At 35.8% G+C, this 18760-nt stretch overlaps 5 protein-coding genes across 5 annotated transcripts; 3 read left to right on the top strand and 2 right to left on the bottom strand.

Annotated features, from left to right (window-relative positions):
- Positions 1–7523: 7523 nt before the first annotated feature.
- On the top strand, positions 7524–8818 carry J7337_010311 (uncharacterized protein; the record flags this gene model as incomplete). The annotated part of the gene is made up of 2 exons (XM_044827896.1): positions 7524–8048; positions 8135–8818. The coding sequence occupies 2 exons, from the start codon at positions 7524–7526 to the stop codon at positions 8816–8818; spliced, it is 1209 nt and encodes a 402-aa protein (XP_044676450.1).
- A 2544-nt stretch (positions 8819–11362) lies between these two features.
- On the top strand, positions 11363–12598 carry J7337_010310 (uncharacterized protein; the record flags this gene model as incomplete). Its single annotated transcript, XM_044827895.1, has 4 exons — positions 11363–11551; positions 11598–11696; positions 11741–12102; positions 12154–12598. 4 exons carry the CDS (start codon positions 11363–11365, stop codon positions 12596–12598), a joined length of 1095 nt encoding a protein of 364 aa, XP_044676449.1.
- A 502-nt stretch (positions 12599–13100) lies between these two features.
- J7337_010309 (uncharacterized protein) lies at positions 13101–14890 on the top strand (the record flags this gene model as incomplete). Its single annotated transcript, XM_044827894.1, has 5 exons — positions 13101–13241; positions 13291–13936; positions 13986–14005; positions 14056–14385; positions 14432–14890. The coding sequence occupies 5 exons, from the start codon at positions 13101–13103 to the stop codon at positions 14888–14890; spliced, it is 1596 nt and encodes a 531-aa protein (XP_044676448.1).
- Positions 14891–14992: 102 nt separating this feature from the next.
- Positions 14993–15589, bottom strand: J7337_010308 (uncharacterized protein; the record flags this gene model as incomplete). The annotated part of the gene is made up of 1 exon (XM_044827893.1): positions 14993–15589. The coding sequence occupies one exon, from the start codon at positions 15587–15589 to the stop codon at positions 14993–14995; it is 597 nt and encodes a 198-aa protein (XP_044676447.1).
- Positions 15590–15796: 207 nt separating this feature from the next.
- On the bottom strand, positions 15797–17795 carry J7337_010307 (uncharacterized protein; the record flags this gene model as incomplete). Its single annotated transcript, XM_044827892.1, has 5 exons — positions 15797–15925; positions 15974–16290; positions 16340–17077; positions 17127–17529; positions 17583–17795. 5 exons carry the CDS (start codon positions 17793–17795, stop codon positions 15797–15799), a joined length of 1800 nt encoding a protein of 599 aa, XP_044676446.1.
- Positions 17796–18760: the final 965 nt, after the last annotated feature.

Raw genomic sequence — 18760 nt, 5'->3', positions numbered from 1 at the left:
AAGTTACTTTTATATTATAAAGGTAGATTTCTTAAGATATATTATTATATTTAAAGAAATTAAAATAAAAAAAAAGAAAGTTTTTATAATATTAAAATAGAAAGTATTAAATAATATTAAAGAAATATAAGCCTTTTTAGGCTTTACTAACTATTACTAATAATTTATTAAGGATTTTAATAAAATTATAAATTTTTTAATAAAACTTATTAAAAAGGATAAGTCTTTTAAATAGAATAATAAAGTATAGGCTGCCTTTAAATAACTTAAAGAAGCTATTATTAGTAAATTAGTATTAGCTATTTTTAATCTAAATAAGGAAATTAAATTAGAGATAGACTTATTAGACTTTATTTTAAGAAAATAAATTAGTTAATAAGATAATATAAGGAAGTTATATTTTATTATATTTTACTTTTATAAGTTATATAAAGTAAAACTTAATTACTTAATTTATAATAAGGAATTTTTAGTAATTATTAATTACTTTAAGGAGTTTAAATATTACTTTATAAGAAGTAAGTATTAAGTTAAGGTTTATATTAATTACTAAAATATTTCTTATTTTACTATAATTTATAAACTTAATTAATAATAATTATACTATATAAAATACTTATATAAATTTAATTTTATAATTATTTATAAAAAGGAATTAAAAAATAATAAAGTAAATATAATTAGTTATAAATTAAATTATAATACTAGTATTATAAAAGTAAAGGAATAAGTATTAGAAAAAAATAAAAAGGGAAAATTTAAATTTACTTAATAAATATAAATACTAAAATAAATATAAATAGCAGTTATTAAAGAAATCCTAGGTAAATTTAAGGAATTTATATATAAATTTTATAAATACCTAGTATATAAATATTAAGGAGTTATTAAGACTTTAAAAAGACTTTTATAATAAAAATACTAGATTAAAAAATTAATAGTAAAAAAGGTTATTAAATAATATAATATTTATACTAAAATAAAGGTATAATAATATAAACCTTATAAGAAATTATAACTATTATTAATTATAGAAGTACTATAAAGCTTAATTATAATAGATTTTATTATTAAATTACTATTATTAAAAGAACCTTTAACTAGAATCTCTTATAATAGTATTATAGTTATTATTAAAAGATTTATAAAGTTTTTAATTTATATACTTTATAAAGAAAATATAAATACTAAAAAGATAGCTTATATCTTTTATAATAAAATAGTATAAGAATAAAGATTACTTAAAGAGATCTTTATTAATAAAAGTATAATATTTATTAGTAAGTTTTAGTAAGTACTAATAGCCTATATAAGAGTTAATTATAGACTTATAACTATATTTAGACTTTAAGTAAATAGATAGATAAAATAAATAAATTAAGTAATAGAATAGTACTTATAGTATTATATTAACTATAAATAGAATAACTAAGTTAAAAAGTTATTATATACCTAGTTAGCTTATAATACTGCCTATAATAAAAGTATAAAGCTTATATTATTAAATACTAACTTTAGTTATATACTAAAAGTATATTATAATATATAAAAAACTAAAATTATTAACTTTATAGTTATAATTAAAAGTAAGGATTTAAAAAATATATATAATAAACTTTAAATAAAACTGGAATTTATTAATAAATAGATATAATAGTATTATAATTTTAAAAGATTAGAAAGACTAATTTTTAAAGAAGGAAATATAGTATATTTATTTATTAAAAATATTATTATAAAATAACTAAGTTATAAGCTAGATTTTAAGTATATTAGACTTTATAAAATTACTAAAAAGATCTTTAAGAATAACTATAAACTGGATTTATTAATAAGGATTAGACTTTATAAGGTCTTTTATATTATATTACTTAAATTAGTAGCTAATATAATATATATTAAGATTAGTAATAAACTAGAAAAAATTAATAGATTAGAATTTTATAAAGTAGAGGTAATTAAAGAAATATAAATATAAAATAGTAAAAGAAAGTACTTAATAAAATAGAAAGATTACTTAAAAAATAAAAATATATAGGAATTATTAAAGTACTTAGCTAATACTTAATAACTATTAAAGAACTTTTATTAAGAATATTAATAAGGAAAATCTTATTTTAATTAATAATATTAGAAGCCTTTATTAACTATACTTTTATAATAGTAAAAGATTTAGCATTTTTAATAGCTTTAAGCTTATTAAGAGTTATTATATTTTAATAAAGTATTTTAGAACTATACTTATTTAATTACTATTTCTAATAATATAAATATATTAAATAATTTAAATATTTATTTACTTATTACTATAAGTATAATAACTTAATTTTAGTTACTTTTTCTTTTTATTTAAGATAATGCTTTTTAGTAGTAAAATAATTAGCTATAGTAGTTAATAGAATTATATAAAAGGAAAAGAAGAAATTATAAACCTTTAACTAAAGTAATGCCTTTTTTATTATATTTATAACTATAATAAGTATATTAAGAATAATACTTATACTTAGGTAAAGCTTAGTATTATAGCTTTTTAAGTATATAATAATTATATAGTATAATAAAAAAACTAGTACTTTTAATTAAAATTGCTTATATATAGTGATTTTAAGTAGCTTTAGATTTTAATATAATATTAATAAAATATAAAGATTATAAAGTTAAGTTTTACTTATAAAAATAATATAAAAAGGGAAAATAAATATATAGGTTTTAAAGATAAGATTAATAAAAGAAGGGAAATTATATTATAACTTAATATAGAAATAGTATTTATATTATATAGACCTTACTAATTTTTACTAATTAATACTTAACTTATAATATACTAAAGAACTACTATTATAAGCTATATATTAGATTTATAATCTGACTTATAACTTATTATAAGCCTAACTTACTTAAGTATAAGCTACTTAAGTATATATATATATTTATTAAGTAATAAATAGAACTTAGCTTATTAGCTATTAATATAATACTTTTTTACTTTAATAAGCCTTACCTATATTATTAACTATTAAGAGATATAACTTAAATAATATACTTAGTATAATGCCTTATATAATCTATAAATATAAACTTAATATAGACTAGTTTCTTTATTTAAAACTTTAACTATTATATTAAGCTATTACTTAAACTAAAGAAAAGTTACTTTTATATTATAAAAGTAGATTTCTTAAGATATATTATTATATTAAGTAAAATTAAAATAAAACTAAAAAAGATTATAGTAATAGCTAATTAAAAAGAACTTAAAAATATAAAGGAAGTATAATCCTTTTTAAGAGCAGTTAATTACTACTAATAGTTTATTTAAGGATTTAATAAAGTTACTAATTTATTAATAGAACTTACTAAAAAGAGTAAACTATTTAAGTAAAATAATAAGGCTTAAAAAGCCTTTATATAACTTAAAAGGGCTATTACTAGTAAACTAGTTTTAGCTATATTTAACTTAAAAAAAGAAATTAAACTAAAAATAGATATATTAGACTTTACTTTAAGGGGGCAGATTAGATAATAAGATAATATAAAGAAACTATATCCTATTACTTTTTATTTATATAAGCTATATAAAGCAGAATTTAATTACTTAATTTATAATAAGGAATTCCTAGTAATTATTAACTATTTTAAGGAATTTAAATATTACTTTATAGAAAATAAATACTAAATTAAAGTCTATATTAACTACTAAAATATCTTATACTTTATAATAATATATAAACTTAATAAATAATAACTATATTATATAAAGTATTTATATAAATTTAACTTTATAATTATCTATAAAAAGGAATTAAAAAATAGAAAAGTAAATATAATTAATTAAAGATTAGATTATAATACTAGTATTATAAAAGTAAAAGAATAAGTATTAAAAATAAATAAAAAAAGAAAATATTAACTTACTTAGTAAATATAAATATTTAAATAAATATAAGTAATAATTACTAAAAAAATACTAAGTAAGTTTAAAAAATTTATATATAAATTTTATAAATACCTAGTATATAGATATTAAAGAATTACTAAAACCTTAAAAAGACTTTTATAATATAGATATTAAGTTAAGTAACTTATAGTAAAAAAAGTAGTTAAATAATATAATATCTATACTAAGATAAAGGCATAAAGATATAAACCTTATAAAGAACTATAACTATTATTAATAGTAAAAGTACTATAAAGCTTAATTATAATAGACTTTATTATTAAATTACTATTATTAAAAAAACCTTTAACTAGAATCTTTTATAATAATATTATAGTTATTATTAAAAGACTTATAAAATTTTTAATTTATATACCTTATAGAGAAGATATAGATATTAAGAAAATAACTTATATTTTCTATAATAAAATAGTATAAAAATAAAGATTACTTTAAGAAATCCTTATTAATAAAAGTATAATATTTACTAGTAAATTTTAGTAAATATTAATAGCCTACCTAGAAGTTAATTATAGACTTATAATAGTATTTAGACTTTAAGTAAATAAATAAATAAAATAAATAAATTAAGTAGTAAAGTAATACTTATAATATTATATTAATTATAAATAAAATAACTAAGTTAAAAAGTTACTATATACCTAGTTAGCCTATAATACTGCTTATAATAAAAGTATAAAGCTTATACTATCTAATATTAATTTTAACTATATATTAAAAGTATACTATAATATATAAGAAACTGAAATTATTAACTTTATAGTAATAATTAAAAGTAAGGATCTAAAGAATATATATAATAAACTTTAAATAGAACTTAAATTTATTAATAAATAAATATAATAATATTATAACTTTAAAAAGTTAGAAAAATTAACCTTTAAAGAAAGAAATATAATATACTTATTTATTAAAAATATTACTATAAAATAACTAAGTTATAAATTAGACTTTAAGTATATTAAACCTTATAAGATTATTAAAAAGATCTTAAAAAATAATTATAAACTAAACTTACTAATAAGGATTAGACTTTATAAGATCTTTTATATTATATTACTTAAATTAGCAGCTAATATAATTTATATTAAGATTAACAGTAAACTAGAAAAAATTAATAAACTAGAACTTTATAAAATAAAGGTAATTAGAGAGACTTAAATAAAAAATAGTAAAAAAGAATATTTAGTAAAATAAAAAAACTACTTAAAAAATAAAAATATATAGGAACTGCTAAAGTACTTTACTAATACCTAGCGATTTTTAAAGAAGTTCTATTAACCTTAAGGAAATAAAAATTAAGTATAGAACTCTAGTTAATAATACTATAATCTTCTAATACTTAAATATTATTAAAAGCAGAAAATTTAATAACTTAATAATTAGAAGATTTTTAATTTTCTAATTCCTTTAACTTATTTAGATCCTTATAACTATAATAGATTATTTTAGTAGCCTTTTTATAAAGATACTTCTCTTAATAATATAAATACTAAAGCTAAACTAAAGCCTCTTAAAGGTCTGCCTTTACTTACTCTTTTTATTTATCTATATAATCCTTTTTATATAATATATATATAACTATAAGGTTAGTAAGGAAAAAAAGAAAAAAAATAAAAAGGAACTTATAAGCTTAAGAAGTTATATTACTAAAGTTATAATTAGTATATTTTTTAAAAATATAAAAATTACATTACTATTTACCTTTAGAAACTATATATTAAGGATAATTAATATAAAAATAGGCTAAATATTAAGGCATTTTAAAGCTAAATTTATAAATTAAATTAAAAATATCTTTATAATACTTAAAAGCTACTTTAAGATAGTTAATATACTTAAAAATATAGCTAGATATATTATTAATATAGAAATATTTATAAGAATAAGTTTAATATATACCTATAAATTTTATACCTAGTTACTTATAGGCTTTAAAGATAAGACCCTAGAAAGGGGAGAGATTATATTATAACTTAATATATTTTAACTTATATATAGATATACCTTACCTTTTTTTCCCTAATTAAAAGCTACTTACCCTATATAAGTTAAATATATACTATTTAACTTATAGAATTAACTATTATAAATAAAGTTAAATTAACCTTATTTAATTTATATAATAAAAATAAGCTAAATTAAACTAACTCTATTTAACTTATATATTACTTAAGTATATATATATATTTATTTAGTATTAAATAGAACTTAGCTTACTAGCTATTAATAATACTTTTTTATTTTAATAAGCCTTATATATACTATTAACTATTAAGAGATATAATAACCTAATATACTTAGTATAACGCCTTATATATTCTATAAATATAAACCTAGTATAGACTAGTTTACTTATTTAGAAAACCTAACTGTTATATATATAATACTATTGCCTTTAACTTTATAATTTAATTAAATAAGTAGCCTTAATTTATAAATATAAAAAGATATTTCCTTTAGCTTTAATAAGCTAAATACCTTTTTTATTATTACTTAATTAAGGTAATTAATATTAAAGCTTTAACTTTAAAGGCTTAATTTTAAATAAGCTAAAGATTATAAAAACTAATATAAAATATAATACTATATTATATAATACTTTATATATAATATATTAAAAAAATAAGTATTATATTATATTATTTTTATTATAAGACCTTATTAGCTATACTTTATATATTATTATAAAGATATTTTAATTTTTTAATACTTAATTAGTATTTCTATTTATGCTATTTATTTATTTAATACTATTATTTTAGTTCTTCTGTAGCTTTTTATTAAAGAAGAAGTTATTAAGAAATCATTTAAGAATAGCTCTTTTAAATCTTGTAACGACCAACCAGCCTTCTTTTCAATGTCAGCAAGCGTCTGCAGAAACTCTTGCCTTTCGTCCTTGTAATCCACTGCCTTAAGCCCCGATCCACGGCTTGCCATCAACCGTATACCCATGCCACTCCTTGGCCCAATGTGGTCGAGTCTTCAACCTTACCCAGGAGTGCTTCCATGAAAGCCATTGAGATGAGGGTGACGTAGGCTTCCGACATCTTTGTAACGTCAATAAAATCTTGCAGCAAATCTGCATTCTGTAGAATGTTCGTTGTAACTATTTCAACGAATGAAAAGGTTATGGCCAACCCTTAATGAGGAATTTATTCCAAGCCTTTACAAAGTAGGTAGTATTTTCAAAATGCCAGAAGCTTACATTGAATATGAGATAATACTTATGCATGTTTGCAGCTTTTTTTTATTATATGTAAAACATGCATAAAGTGGTGAACGCCTTTCATTGACCTTGCCATGTCTTATACAAGTCGATAAATGACATTTAGGCCCCAAATACTCATATCACAAGTAGCGCGAGAGGCTAGTATAACTGATGGCAATCATAATAGTCCAGTTGGCATTACATGCAAGGCAATCAGTATGGCCTCAGGCTACGCGAAAGTGAGCGAGAATTATTTTTCCGGATTCCGCTTCCAATTACCGTCAGTACCTCTGCACAATTTTCAATCCTAGGCATCAACCCGCCTTTGCCAAATCACCCACGAAAGTCTCAGCCATGAGTATGCAAGATTCCGATGCGACTGATCTCACCGCCTCGCCCTCCATCTGGGGCGACTTCGTAGACTCAGACGGTGAATGGGACGTCGAAGATGCATGCGAACCCGTCGACCGATATGAAGAAGGACTTTACCTTCCCATCTGTATCGGTGAAGTCATCGCAGACAGGTATCGAATTGAGCACAAGCTAGGTCATGGCGGATTCTCGACTGTCTGGATGGCCCATGACATGGACAAAGGAAAAGATGTCGCCCTCAAAATCATGACAGCGAACTTTGGGGGTGAGCGAGAGTTCCTTATGCAGAATGAGATCCTCCGTTGTGTAACAGACACTTCACGTCTGTTGATTTACCACGACGCTTTCTTATTACCTGGCGCAGCCAGAAATCCTCATCGAGTCCTCGTTTTCCCACTCAAGGGCCCCAACCTGAGAGATTACGCCCGGGAGACATCTACAATTGTACGCAGGTCAGCTGCCAAACAGTTGCTCCAAGCACTCAAAGCACTGCATGATGGTGGAATGGTACATCGAGGTTAGTCCTATTTTCGCAATGCTAACATCCACGCAAACTGACTATTTTTTTTTTTTTTTTTTGCAGACCTCAACAGCGCCAATGTGATGTTTGGTCTTCGTCATTTGAGCCTGGTGCTGATATATCCGCCAAGTATCAAATTCTTGGTCGCCCTCAGAAGATCGAATTTCCGACGGACCAAAAGATGTGGAAGGAGGGACAATTGGTGGCACCAATGTCTCCAAAGGACAGCTTTGTTGTTCCGGATACCATAACTCTCGCCGACTTTGGTCTGACTATTCGATCTGGCACTGAGGTAGACTTTAAGCTTCAGGGAACTATCGGATACTCCGCGCCTGAGCTTATGCACGGTGTAAATCCGACTTTTGCTTCTGATATGTGGAGCTACATGTGTATCTTTGCTGAGCTCTACCTAAAGTGGCCTCTCTTCGGTACTGGATTTTTCGGTGGCGGATTACGCTTTGTAGTTGGACTTCTTATCAGAGTGCTAGGCCCACTACCTCTGTCGTGGAAAGGTTCATATGAAGGCGGTGGGGAACCAGATGAGAGCTGGTATGATCAAAAGAAAATTCCGGAGCTTGGGATGTCTTTGGAGTCGCGAGTAACAAAATCTTGGGATACCGTTGACCCCGCTGAGCAACAGCTCGTGCTCTCCATCCTTCGACGGGGCTTTTCTTATCTTCCTGAGGAACGATTGAGTTCAGGACAACTTCTAGAGGATGCATCATTCAAGGCGCTCATGGACAAGTATGGGCTTTAGAAGGCGCAAGCAATTATAGAACATATGTCTTCAACTCCTAATCCACATTCATCCTCGGCCAACTTGATGCGAGCCAGACCAATAACTCACTTGTCAGCCATCGTCGCGACGGATTTTGTTAACTGCCGAGAACGGCGGCGGGTGAACCCGCACAAGCTTATCTATAAATAGCGACACGCAAAAATTGGGCCGGAGGATGGAGAATTTGCAGACGGCTCGAAGTTTGGCTTTTAGCCAAGAAAACCAAAGGTTTGGGACCCCAATTGGCATGCATTCAGATTCAGAGAAATGACCGTGCTTGCCTGCAGGCGACAAATACATCGCCAGGAACATGCCTGAATAGATGTCTATCGCGGGGAAACCTGGGTGTGATTGAGTATTGATCATGCTAAAAGTGACATGGCAGTGCGCGCAGTGACACGGCAATTTAAGCGTACCCCGCTAACGGGTTCTAGCATTTTCTGTCTTACTGACCTTTTGCAATCTACCCTATGCTAAGCATTTGTATGAGCATTTTAATATTTTTAATCATACTTTACAGAAGCAATCAGGCTATAAGGCTAATAATTATATTGACTTCGCAAGCGAGCTCAATACGAGGATGGCGATTTGCACTCCTAATCTGGCGTGTTCTCCATGATTGATATCACTGTGAGATATCCAAGCAACCTCGCGACGTTGCAGTATATGGAGTCATTGAAACTTTGGTCTCGCGGAAAGAAACCGGAATAAGTGTACCGAGGGGATGTCCACTAAACGAATGGAACCATATCGTTCATGTCCTTATAGGCCTCATGTTATTATCACCGACGCATAAATGAGTAGACACCGTTGACGTTCCAGGCGATGGTTTGACGGTTGCGTTGAATGGTGACATTCCATCGTAGACGGTAGAGCACCTGAGATCTAATAGCTGCATCTATAAAATACCACTCCAGGTTACAGTATCCTTCGCTTACAAGCTCTCCTCTTCGCTTCAACGCAAGGGACTCAAGTTCTGGAACCTTGATGTGTCCAATCCCAGAACAGCATCCAACTGCCGATCACTACTAAACAAGAAATCAATGATATGAGACGGCTTTTAACTTTAGCATTGCGTGATCCAAAAGCAAAAAAGCTCAAGTCTGGTTAAAACAGACCACAAGTCGGCGCGGTTGATGTCCGTGAATCCGATGGCTTGAAAGCCCTGTTAGTTCCATGCATAAGTAAAAACCTTCATCTCTCCTCCCATCAACACGGCTCACCCATCCTTGCAGAATGCAACCCCTGAATTCCTTCTGCCGGGTGGTGCTCGATCTGAGTGGCCAGCGTCGTCTGCGGTTACCTGGACGTTCCATTTATCGAAATCCGTATTCCGGATCATCCCACGAGATGTCGCTTAGTGTGTACGAGATCGATTTGTTCTGAAGCGAAAGAGTCGAGATTTCCGTGCTAACTTATTTAATCCCCTTCACCGAGGACTTTGTTTTCTATTAGTCAGGTTTAACATGTGCCGAATCCACAGCGCTGAAGGCTTAATTTTGCTGGACGGGCCTTTTATATACAGCTTCTAGAAGTGAACTAGACGACTCCATAGATTAGCAATGGAAATCCTAAGCTTGGACGGATAGACTTTGCACTGGCAGGTCTGCTATTCCCTGCTAGGCAGCCGCGTCGGGCGCGGAAAAAATACAAGGGTGCAAAATCTACAGGGCTGTTGGTAATAAAGTTTAAGCAGTGTAAACTCTGATTACAGGGGGTAACATGAATTCGTGCCTAACATATTTCTCTGGGAAACTCTTCTCGGTTAAACATGTGAAACACAACCGACACTCGTAATAAAGCATATATATAATGCATTGCAGATGTACTCAGCCAGAATCCAGTAAGTGACGAGAGAAGACAAAAGGTGTTGTAATGCCCCCTGTAGCTTACATGGTACGATGAATGGAGGATGCCGAAACGCGGCTGGCCTCCCTGTTACGCGGTCACGAAAGGGGCAAGGGATCGGCAGTTGAAGTCGAGACTTTTAAAAAGCCCTTGATTGGTTTCCGGACCCCCAGATCGACGACGGCTGTTGATCCCGACCCCCCACCCAGCGAAGGATTTACCCATCTTGGCTCTGTGATGCCATCCAAAGCCCGAAAAATCATGAGGTGGCGCCAAGGATGAGCCCTGAAATGAAAGAAAGCTTCAGTAAAAGTAAATCTCCGGGTAGTGCACTGAGAGAGTTTCAGTGCAGGGGTTATATCAAAGGATGAGATCCTACAAGCTGCCCAACCAACACTGTTACGTGTTCTGGAATTTGACCTGTAAGTTTATTAACGTGGCATGAACAAAAGAGGTTTCTTATCGAGACCGATATGCCCTGTTGAGATAAGTAGTCTCCCGAAACACATGTCTTGTACGCAGGGCCGGGAAAAAAAACAAGGGAGTGCATGGTGGTCCCAGTTGCATCATTGCGTAAATTAGATATCAGCGAGAAGCTTTATCACCCTAATCCGCCCCATTCTCTGCTTTCATGTGTTTGATCTGTAATTCATCAATTCCTCACAAGTCGTCGAGATGCTTTTGCCTCGTGAGCATGAGACGCCGTTTAACAAGGCGCCTGTTATCCGGGCGCTGTCGATGATTCTCATGATTGTTACCATGTTTTCGGTGTTTATTCGTGTCCTTACGCGTATTGCTACGATGAGGAGATTGCGATGGTCGAGTTTGTTCAAGTCGGATGATATTCTGATCTTCGTGTCTATGGTAAGAATTAAGCTTCGATGGCTGATGATGTTTACTGATATTTTAGATCTTTGTTATTGCTCAATCGGGGGTTGTTTATTCACAGGGTGCGAATGGGATGGGAAAGCTTGATGTGTCTTCTGGGCAGACGGCGTTGATTCTGAAGGTGAGTTCGACAGTGAATGGAAGCGACTGATCTGACGGTATCAGGACCAACTCGTATCCGACATTCTTTTTTATCTGGCATTAGCATTTTCGAAGATCTCAGCCACGGCGACCGTTGGAAATATGTCACCACTATCTCACAAGCGAATACTGCCGATCCAAATCATCATTGTAGGCTGGGCCGTTTCTGCGATATTTGTACGGGCATTCGCATGCTCATTACCGTCATCTTGGGATTACATCAACGGTTCATGCGTCGATCTGGTGGCATTCTGGGCATACGTCGACGCTCTCAACATTATTACCGATCTACTCATCACAGGTGTCACCATCGAGATTCTCGTGCACCTGCAGATGCCACTTGGCACAAAAGTCATGGTGGTTGGTGTCTTCGGCTCACGCATCCTGTAAGTCATCTTCGCCACGCATCCATCCACACAGACTAACAAAAATCTCAGCATAATCCCTCCCGCCGTGTCTCATATCTACTTCTTCAAACAAGCCCTTGAATCATCCACGCCTATCTTCACAATGTGGAAGCCCACCGTCATCGTACAAGTAACCCAATGCATCGGTATAACCACCACCTGCATCCCTTTTTGGTGGCGCTTCCTCAAGAGTCTCGAATCAGGGCAGATGGGAGCAGGCGACATCTTCGGCGCACTCAGCAAAAGCAACAATAGCAAAAGCGGCGGGACGACGAGAGGAACTGGGAACAAGTCTAGGTCTAACCACACGCTGACGTCGGCGTCGCAGGCTTTCGAGCTGACGAGCAGGCAGGGGGATGTGAAAAAGTTTGCGCACATTGTCACTGATCACGGCAAGGGAGGAGCTTCGTGGGATGCGGCGCGGCAGAATAGCCAGGAGGCCCTTGTTGATCCTGCTGCTGGGATTGCACACTGAGTGACCACTCGGATCTTAATTGCGGTTGGTACCGGTATATGTCTCTAGCATTGATAATGGGCGGGCCGAATCCTTGTAAATAAAGTGGGATGGTTTAAATGGTGTGGCGCAATGCATGTCCCTGAAGATAACAAGGATCAAATACCTCTGTCCACTCTGCCTCTCCCGTTCGTTCGTACAGTAGTTTCATCCTACGCGATATGCACGCCTCATGCAAAGCTGGGAATACCTCCCCTACTCGGCTGTAGCGCCAACAGGTGGTTCTACTTCGCGTTCCACCTGTACCGTTACCACGACCGCCAGGGATGGTTCGCCGAACTGTTTGTCACATCTGACAGGCATGGGATGGGTTGTATTTAACTTATTTGCTGCAGACAGAGTTTCTTTTTTAACCTTTCCCCCAACTCCCCTCCCCCATCTTGAGGGTCATTCATTTATTTGCAGCGCAGACTGCATATTTTTTTCTTGCATCAATTCTGTACCCATTTTGACGACGATCACTATGGCTACTCAGTTCGAACTCAACGATATGCCTGCTGCGAAACATCCCCGATCGACGGTCGAAGACGCTTCGGTGTCTAGTGATCAGGATCACATGGACAATGCGCAATTGGCAAAGCTTGGAAAGAAATCAGTCCTCAAGGTATACAACATCAATTTACCCCTTTGAAATGTAATTGACACGAATGTAGAGAAACTTTGGAGGCTGGACAATCCTAGGCTTTAGCTGCGCCGTCCTCGTCACCTGGGAGGGAACCCTCATGAACTTCGCGCCCGGTCTCAGCAACGGAGGCAGCGCGGGTCTCATCTACGGCTACATCTTCGTCTGGGTAGGCGTCCTCAGCTCCTTCGCGTGTCTCTGCGAACTCGTGTCGATCGCCCCGATGGCTGCTGGCCAGTACCACTGGGTCGCTATGCTTGCGCCGCCACGATACTCGAAATATCTCAGCTACATCACCGGATGGATGAACTTGGCTGGGTGGCAGGGAACGTCTGCTGCTGCGGGTTTCCTTACTGCTACGATGATTCAGGGTCTTGTTATCTTTACGACGCCGTCTTATGATGCGAAGACGTGGCATGGTAGCTTGATGATCTGGGCTTGTGTCCTGGTTGCTATCATTATTAACACTGTCGTTAGCGCTTTACTTCCGATTCTGGAGGGGATGATCTTGATTCTGCACCTTATCGGCTTCTTTGCTATTCTCATTACGCTTCTTGTCTTTCGCGACAATGACAATGGCACTGAAGTGTTTACTGAATGGCGCAACTCGGGCAATTGGCCCACTCAAGGTCTGTCATGGTTTGTTGGACTTTTGGGCTGTGTCTTTTCATTCACTGGTAAGTCCCGATTCCGGCATCAATCATTCACTCAACTCACGTTTATTAGGTGTCGACTGCTCCTTTCACGTAAGGACCACCATTCTCAAATGATGTCTATGTTACTAACCATGTCGCAGATGTGTGAAGAAGTTAGAAACCCCTCGCTGATCGTCCCCCGTTCCATCATGGGTAGTATTACCATCAACGGCCTTCTTGGCTTTGGTATGGTCATCGCCATGCTTTACTCCGCTACCGACATCGACGCAGCCATCGAGACACCAACTGGCTACCCCTTCATGGAGATTTTTTATCAAGCCACCGGATCAAAGGCCGGAACCGCCGGAATGGTGTCACTCATTATCGTCATGACCCTATCTGCTACTGTTGGTGTCATTGCTTCGACATCGCGTATGCTTTGGGCATTTGCTCGTGACAATGCTCTGCCATTCTCACCTTTTCTCTCAAGGGTACGCTCAATTGCCCCATCTATAATAACCAACTAACAATTATCAGGTCGAGAGCCGCACCAACATGCCCGTTTGGTCCATCACTACCACCTGTGTCATCTCTTGCATCATCGGTCTCATCAACCTCGGATCATCAGTTGTCTACAACGCCATCGTCTCAGTCGCCATCTCCGGCCTCTACGCATCATACTTCATGCCCGCCATCCTTCTTCTCTACCGTCGCTGCGACAAAAACTACGAGATCCGCAATATTCACGGCGACGGACAAATTCTCGAATGGGGTCCTTGGCACCTCAAGGGAATGTTTGGCATCATCAACAACACCTTTGCTTGCATTTTCATCACCATTGTCTGGTTCTTTAGCTTGTGGCCTCCTTCAACTCCAGTCGATGCTAAGAGCATGAACTACGCTTCTCTGATGACTGGCGGGATTGGTATCTTGGCTACCATTTACTATTTCCTCCGTGCTAACAAGATTTACGTGGGACCCAAGAAGGAGATTTGAATAGACTTAGTGCGCATGGAGTCTAATAAGGTCTGCTCCGAATCTATCATTGTCTAATAGCTCTATAGCAAAAGTTTGTCTAGACTGAGATTATAACATACATTATTTCCAAGGCATGATTGTCAACTCGGGCCACAGCTTAGTCCAACGCTGTACTTTCTTGTGATATGTCTCTTCTGTCATGATCAACTGATTCGGGCGCACCGTCAGGGTAAACATGTCCGAGAATCCCCATGGCGCAAAGATATCCCATTCTCCATCCTCTCTCAATCGAACGCCGATAAGTGCCGTATTGGTCCCCCAAGTAGTCATAGATGCCTCGCTGGATCGATGCTGAGGGCACGGCTTGCCAAACTTCTTCTCATACCAGAGATGCACGCGTGCTTGGTTGCGGATCTCAACTTCAGTAGGGATATCCGCAAAGATCTTCTTGCCGGCCTGAATAACAGCATCCTCAGCCTCCCATGAGAGATCTGAGTCGTCAAAGTAGATCAAGTCGTAGTCGTCAATACCAAGTTCTGGGTTGCGGTTGGTAACGACGTTCCAAACCGTTTGCGTGAGTGCACCAGCGGCAAGGTACCAATTGGGCAGCTTCATTTCAGCCGCGCGCGATAAAACGGCCATGAGTGTTTTGTTGCATTCTATTGCTTGGCGAAATCGAGCGACTTGGTCATTGATTGGAAGGAGAGCGGCGTCCATGTTGTTCGTAGAGTTGAGGTTGATGAGTTGAGAAGGATGAAAAGTTCACGCTTGATCACGGCTTAACATTAGGCAGCTGCACGTGACATGCAACATCCTGCTTAGCCTTTAGGCAGCAGACTGACACTGCGATCAATTATTCAAAAATTATTATGAAGTCGAATTCTAATACTTATATCTACTGCAATCTACATGAAGGTCCTTGTTCTAAGGAAGGCTGACTAACAAGTCCCGAAGCTTGGGAAACTTGGGTGAGCCCATTCCCGAGACCGGATCCCATCCCTTGGCCGCCTGGAACCCTGCCATGCCGCAACCGGGATTAGAGCCTTGGGTAATCTATCAACATTAGAAAAGTCCTCAATGCTTAGTGTATAGTGCACTTACATCAGTGAAAACTTCAGGATGCTGATACAGAATCTGGTTCAAGAAACCGATTGGTTTCTTCCCCGCTAGCAATCGCTCATCGTTGATCCTGTTGATCATCGCAGCGAACATCGGAGCTGCAGCGCTGGTTCCTCCACTGATCGTAGTCTTTCCATCTTGGAGGAAGGTGACATTCGCCCCCAAGAGCGCGACATCAGGAAAAGCGCGTCCGGAGATGTTGTATGTTCCCTTGGGGTAGTGGGGGTTGTTAGCGGCGAGATAGCTAGTGACAGCCTTGCGCTGGTAAGCTGGCTGTGCGTTCATGTTGCTGAAACCGCCTAGAATACGTCAGCAAAGATATCACCACTGTTCTATGAATGAAGATACCTCCAGAGTAAAAATTGTGCTTGGGATCAAAGACGGCAACTTCATTGGTTCTGCTGCCAGTAAAGTTGACCTGTGTCGCTCCAACTGCTGTGACGTAGGGACAAGATCCCGGGAAAAGAGCGTTGAAAGCTTCCTTCTTGTTATCATAAGGATTCACCGTACACTGTGTAGCACCTTGGACACCACGATCTCCAGCAGCGACAAGAACACTAACACCGCTGAGAGCCAACTTCATCCACTCGTGGCATTGACGCTGGATGTAACGGCGAGGCAGAGTCTGCTCATCAATCGCGAAGGAGATTGAAACGACGTTTGTGACCTGATACTTGCCGCACATAGCAGGGCCCTGGAAGCCACCACCAAAGATAGGGAATGTAGGATCAAGATCAGGATCATCACCACCGTCATATTTGCAGTAGCTTGCGTCGACAGCGTCGAGGAAGTCATTTGCAAGACCTCCCTTGTTGTTGTAGGAAACCTGGAACATGGTAACGGTCTGGGGATAAACAATGGGGTACGACATTTCGATGTCGAGTAACTCTTCGCCTTCAAGGGGTTCTCCTTCTGCTACGGCACCGTTGATGCTCTTGACTTTGGGTTTTGTTCCCTTGGGGATGAAGGGTGCATGCTTTGCCCAGAATTGGTTGAGATCAGCTGGCTGGTATGGGTCGCCGTATCCAAAGAGACCCATTGAGTTATTCTTCGCGGCCTTGGTTCCCAGAGGAACACCGTAGAGTTCTGTTATCAGTTAGTAAGGAACAGTAAAAGATTTCTCTATTTTACTTACTCCGGATACAAGCTGGAGTCCAGCTTTCGCTACAGTTGCGCAGATCATCTGCCACTGGAAGCTTGTATGGCGGTGGCAGAGTATCAAGAACTGGCTTGACTGCACGGCTGTGCTTGGTCTTGCCAGCTTTCTGAGATGGAGCCAAATCAATGAACTCAACATCGTCCTGAATTGCAGACGGAACTGCGTGGTCGGTAGGTTCGAGACGCAGTTCACCAGTCGCATCATTGTGCATAACATGAACGCCAGCACCGAGCATCTTCCCAATTTGCTTGGCCGGAGCAGAGAACTCTAGAACAGCAGCTGCCTTCTTGAGATGCACTGAGGATAAGTCGATGCCTGCATCTTCTAGCCATTGCAGGACCTTTTTCTGTGAGCTGTCGCTGGGTTTAAAGAAGTCTTGCTATAAGATTGTTGGGTGAGAGAAGTTTCACAGCGGATTGGAGATAGACGTACGACTTCCCTGAGCTCAAGATAGTGACCAAACTTCTCCGAACTAGGATCCGAGATATCCATCAACAAAGCTTCTGCTTCAGCAAGCTTCGGCTGATGGAACGCGACAGCAGCGCGAACCACTTCATCCCCAGACACGGCTTTCCATTGCGATTGAGGAAGAGCACTGACGATCCGCGCGCTCAGAAGCGCGACAAATGCTGCGTGATAATACATTGCTTTATGGTCTCTCGCCCAGACGGGAACAAGTTGAAGACAGGTCTTGGCAAGTTAGAAAACTTGGAAGTTAAAGGGGAAACATTTTGTATTTCGGTGAAATCGGCTAGAACGGTCGGGCCCTGTTTCAAGACCTCGTATTTGAGCCGGAACTAATTTTAGATGGTTCTCGTGATCGTAAAAAGCATAGCGTTGATGATAACAGACTAGTTAACCTATAGTGGCCGCATATGGCAAGATCAGTTCACTTTTCTCTGCTAACTCTTCGTATTTCTACATGATTTTCACTTAAGTCGAGGTCAATGCATGAGTCCATTCAGACTGGAACAATGTCAACCAATTGCAGTTTTCTTATGTGATTAAACTATTTATTTAAGAAGACGAAGACCAGAACGCTAACTTAAGCTACCTAGATCATAGAATGAACTTCTGTTAGTAATCTACATTTAGGCAATGGATTGAATTATTAACATCACCATCGGATAAGGTTAGGTCACGAATTGATGACAGTTATTCGATGGGCACAGACCGGGCTTGAAATGGATATAATAATCACAGGTGCAGAGTAAATCCGGACTCATCACTACAATCCGGTACCGAGCTGCCCTCCGAATTCTTTCTAATTTTACACGTCGATCTGTAAAAAGCTTCAGATTACGCTCGGCCCTTTCTATGCCGAGACTTCCAGAATGCTTCTGTGATGCCCCCAACAGACAAGGTTATAGGCGGGGAAGCTGGTCAATATTTTAGCCTAATATGCGGACATGAGTAAATTCATTGCATGCGTTATGTCAACAATGCATTTGCCAAAGGTCGTTCACAGAACTTCTAGTAAATTGACCATTTTGAGTCTAATCAAGGCCGGCCAATGGTTCGGCCAGCAGCCAATTGTTCCGCGATCTTCTTAGCCAGGATTTGGTGAAACGCTTGTGTTGGATGAGCGCCGTCGATATACATGTACTCAG

This window comes from Fusarium musae, chromosome 8, assembly GCF_019915245.1.
Source record: "Fusarium musae strain F31 chromosome 8, whole genome shotgun sequence".
NCBI classification, from domain to species: domain Eukaryota; kingdom Fungi; phylum Ascomycota; class Sordariomycetes; order Hypocreales; family Nectriaceae; genus Fusarium; species Fusarium musae.
The sequence above is the reverse complement of the archived record's forward strand: the minus strand, read 5'-3'. Positions and strand labels throughout refer to the sequence as shown.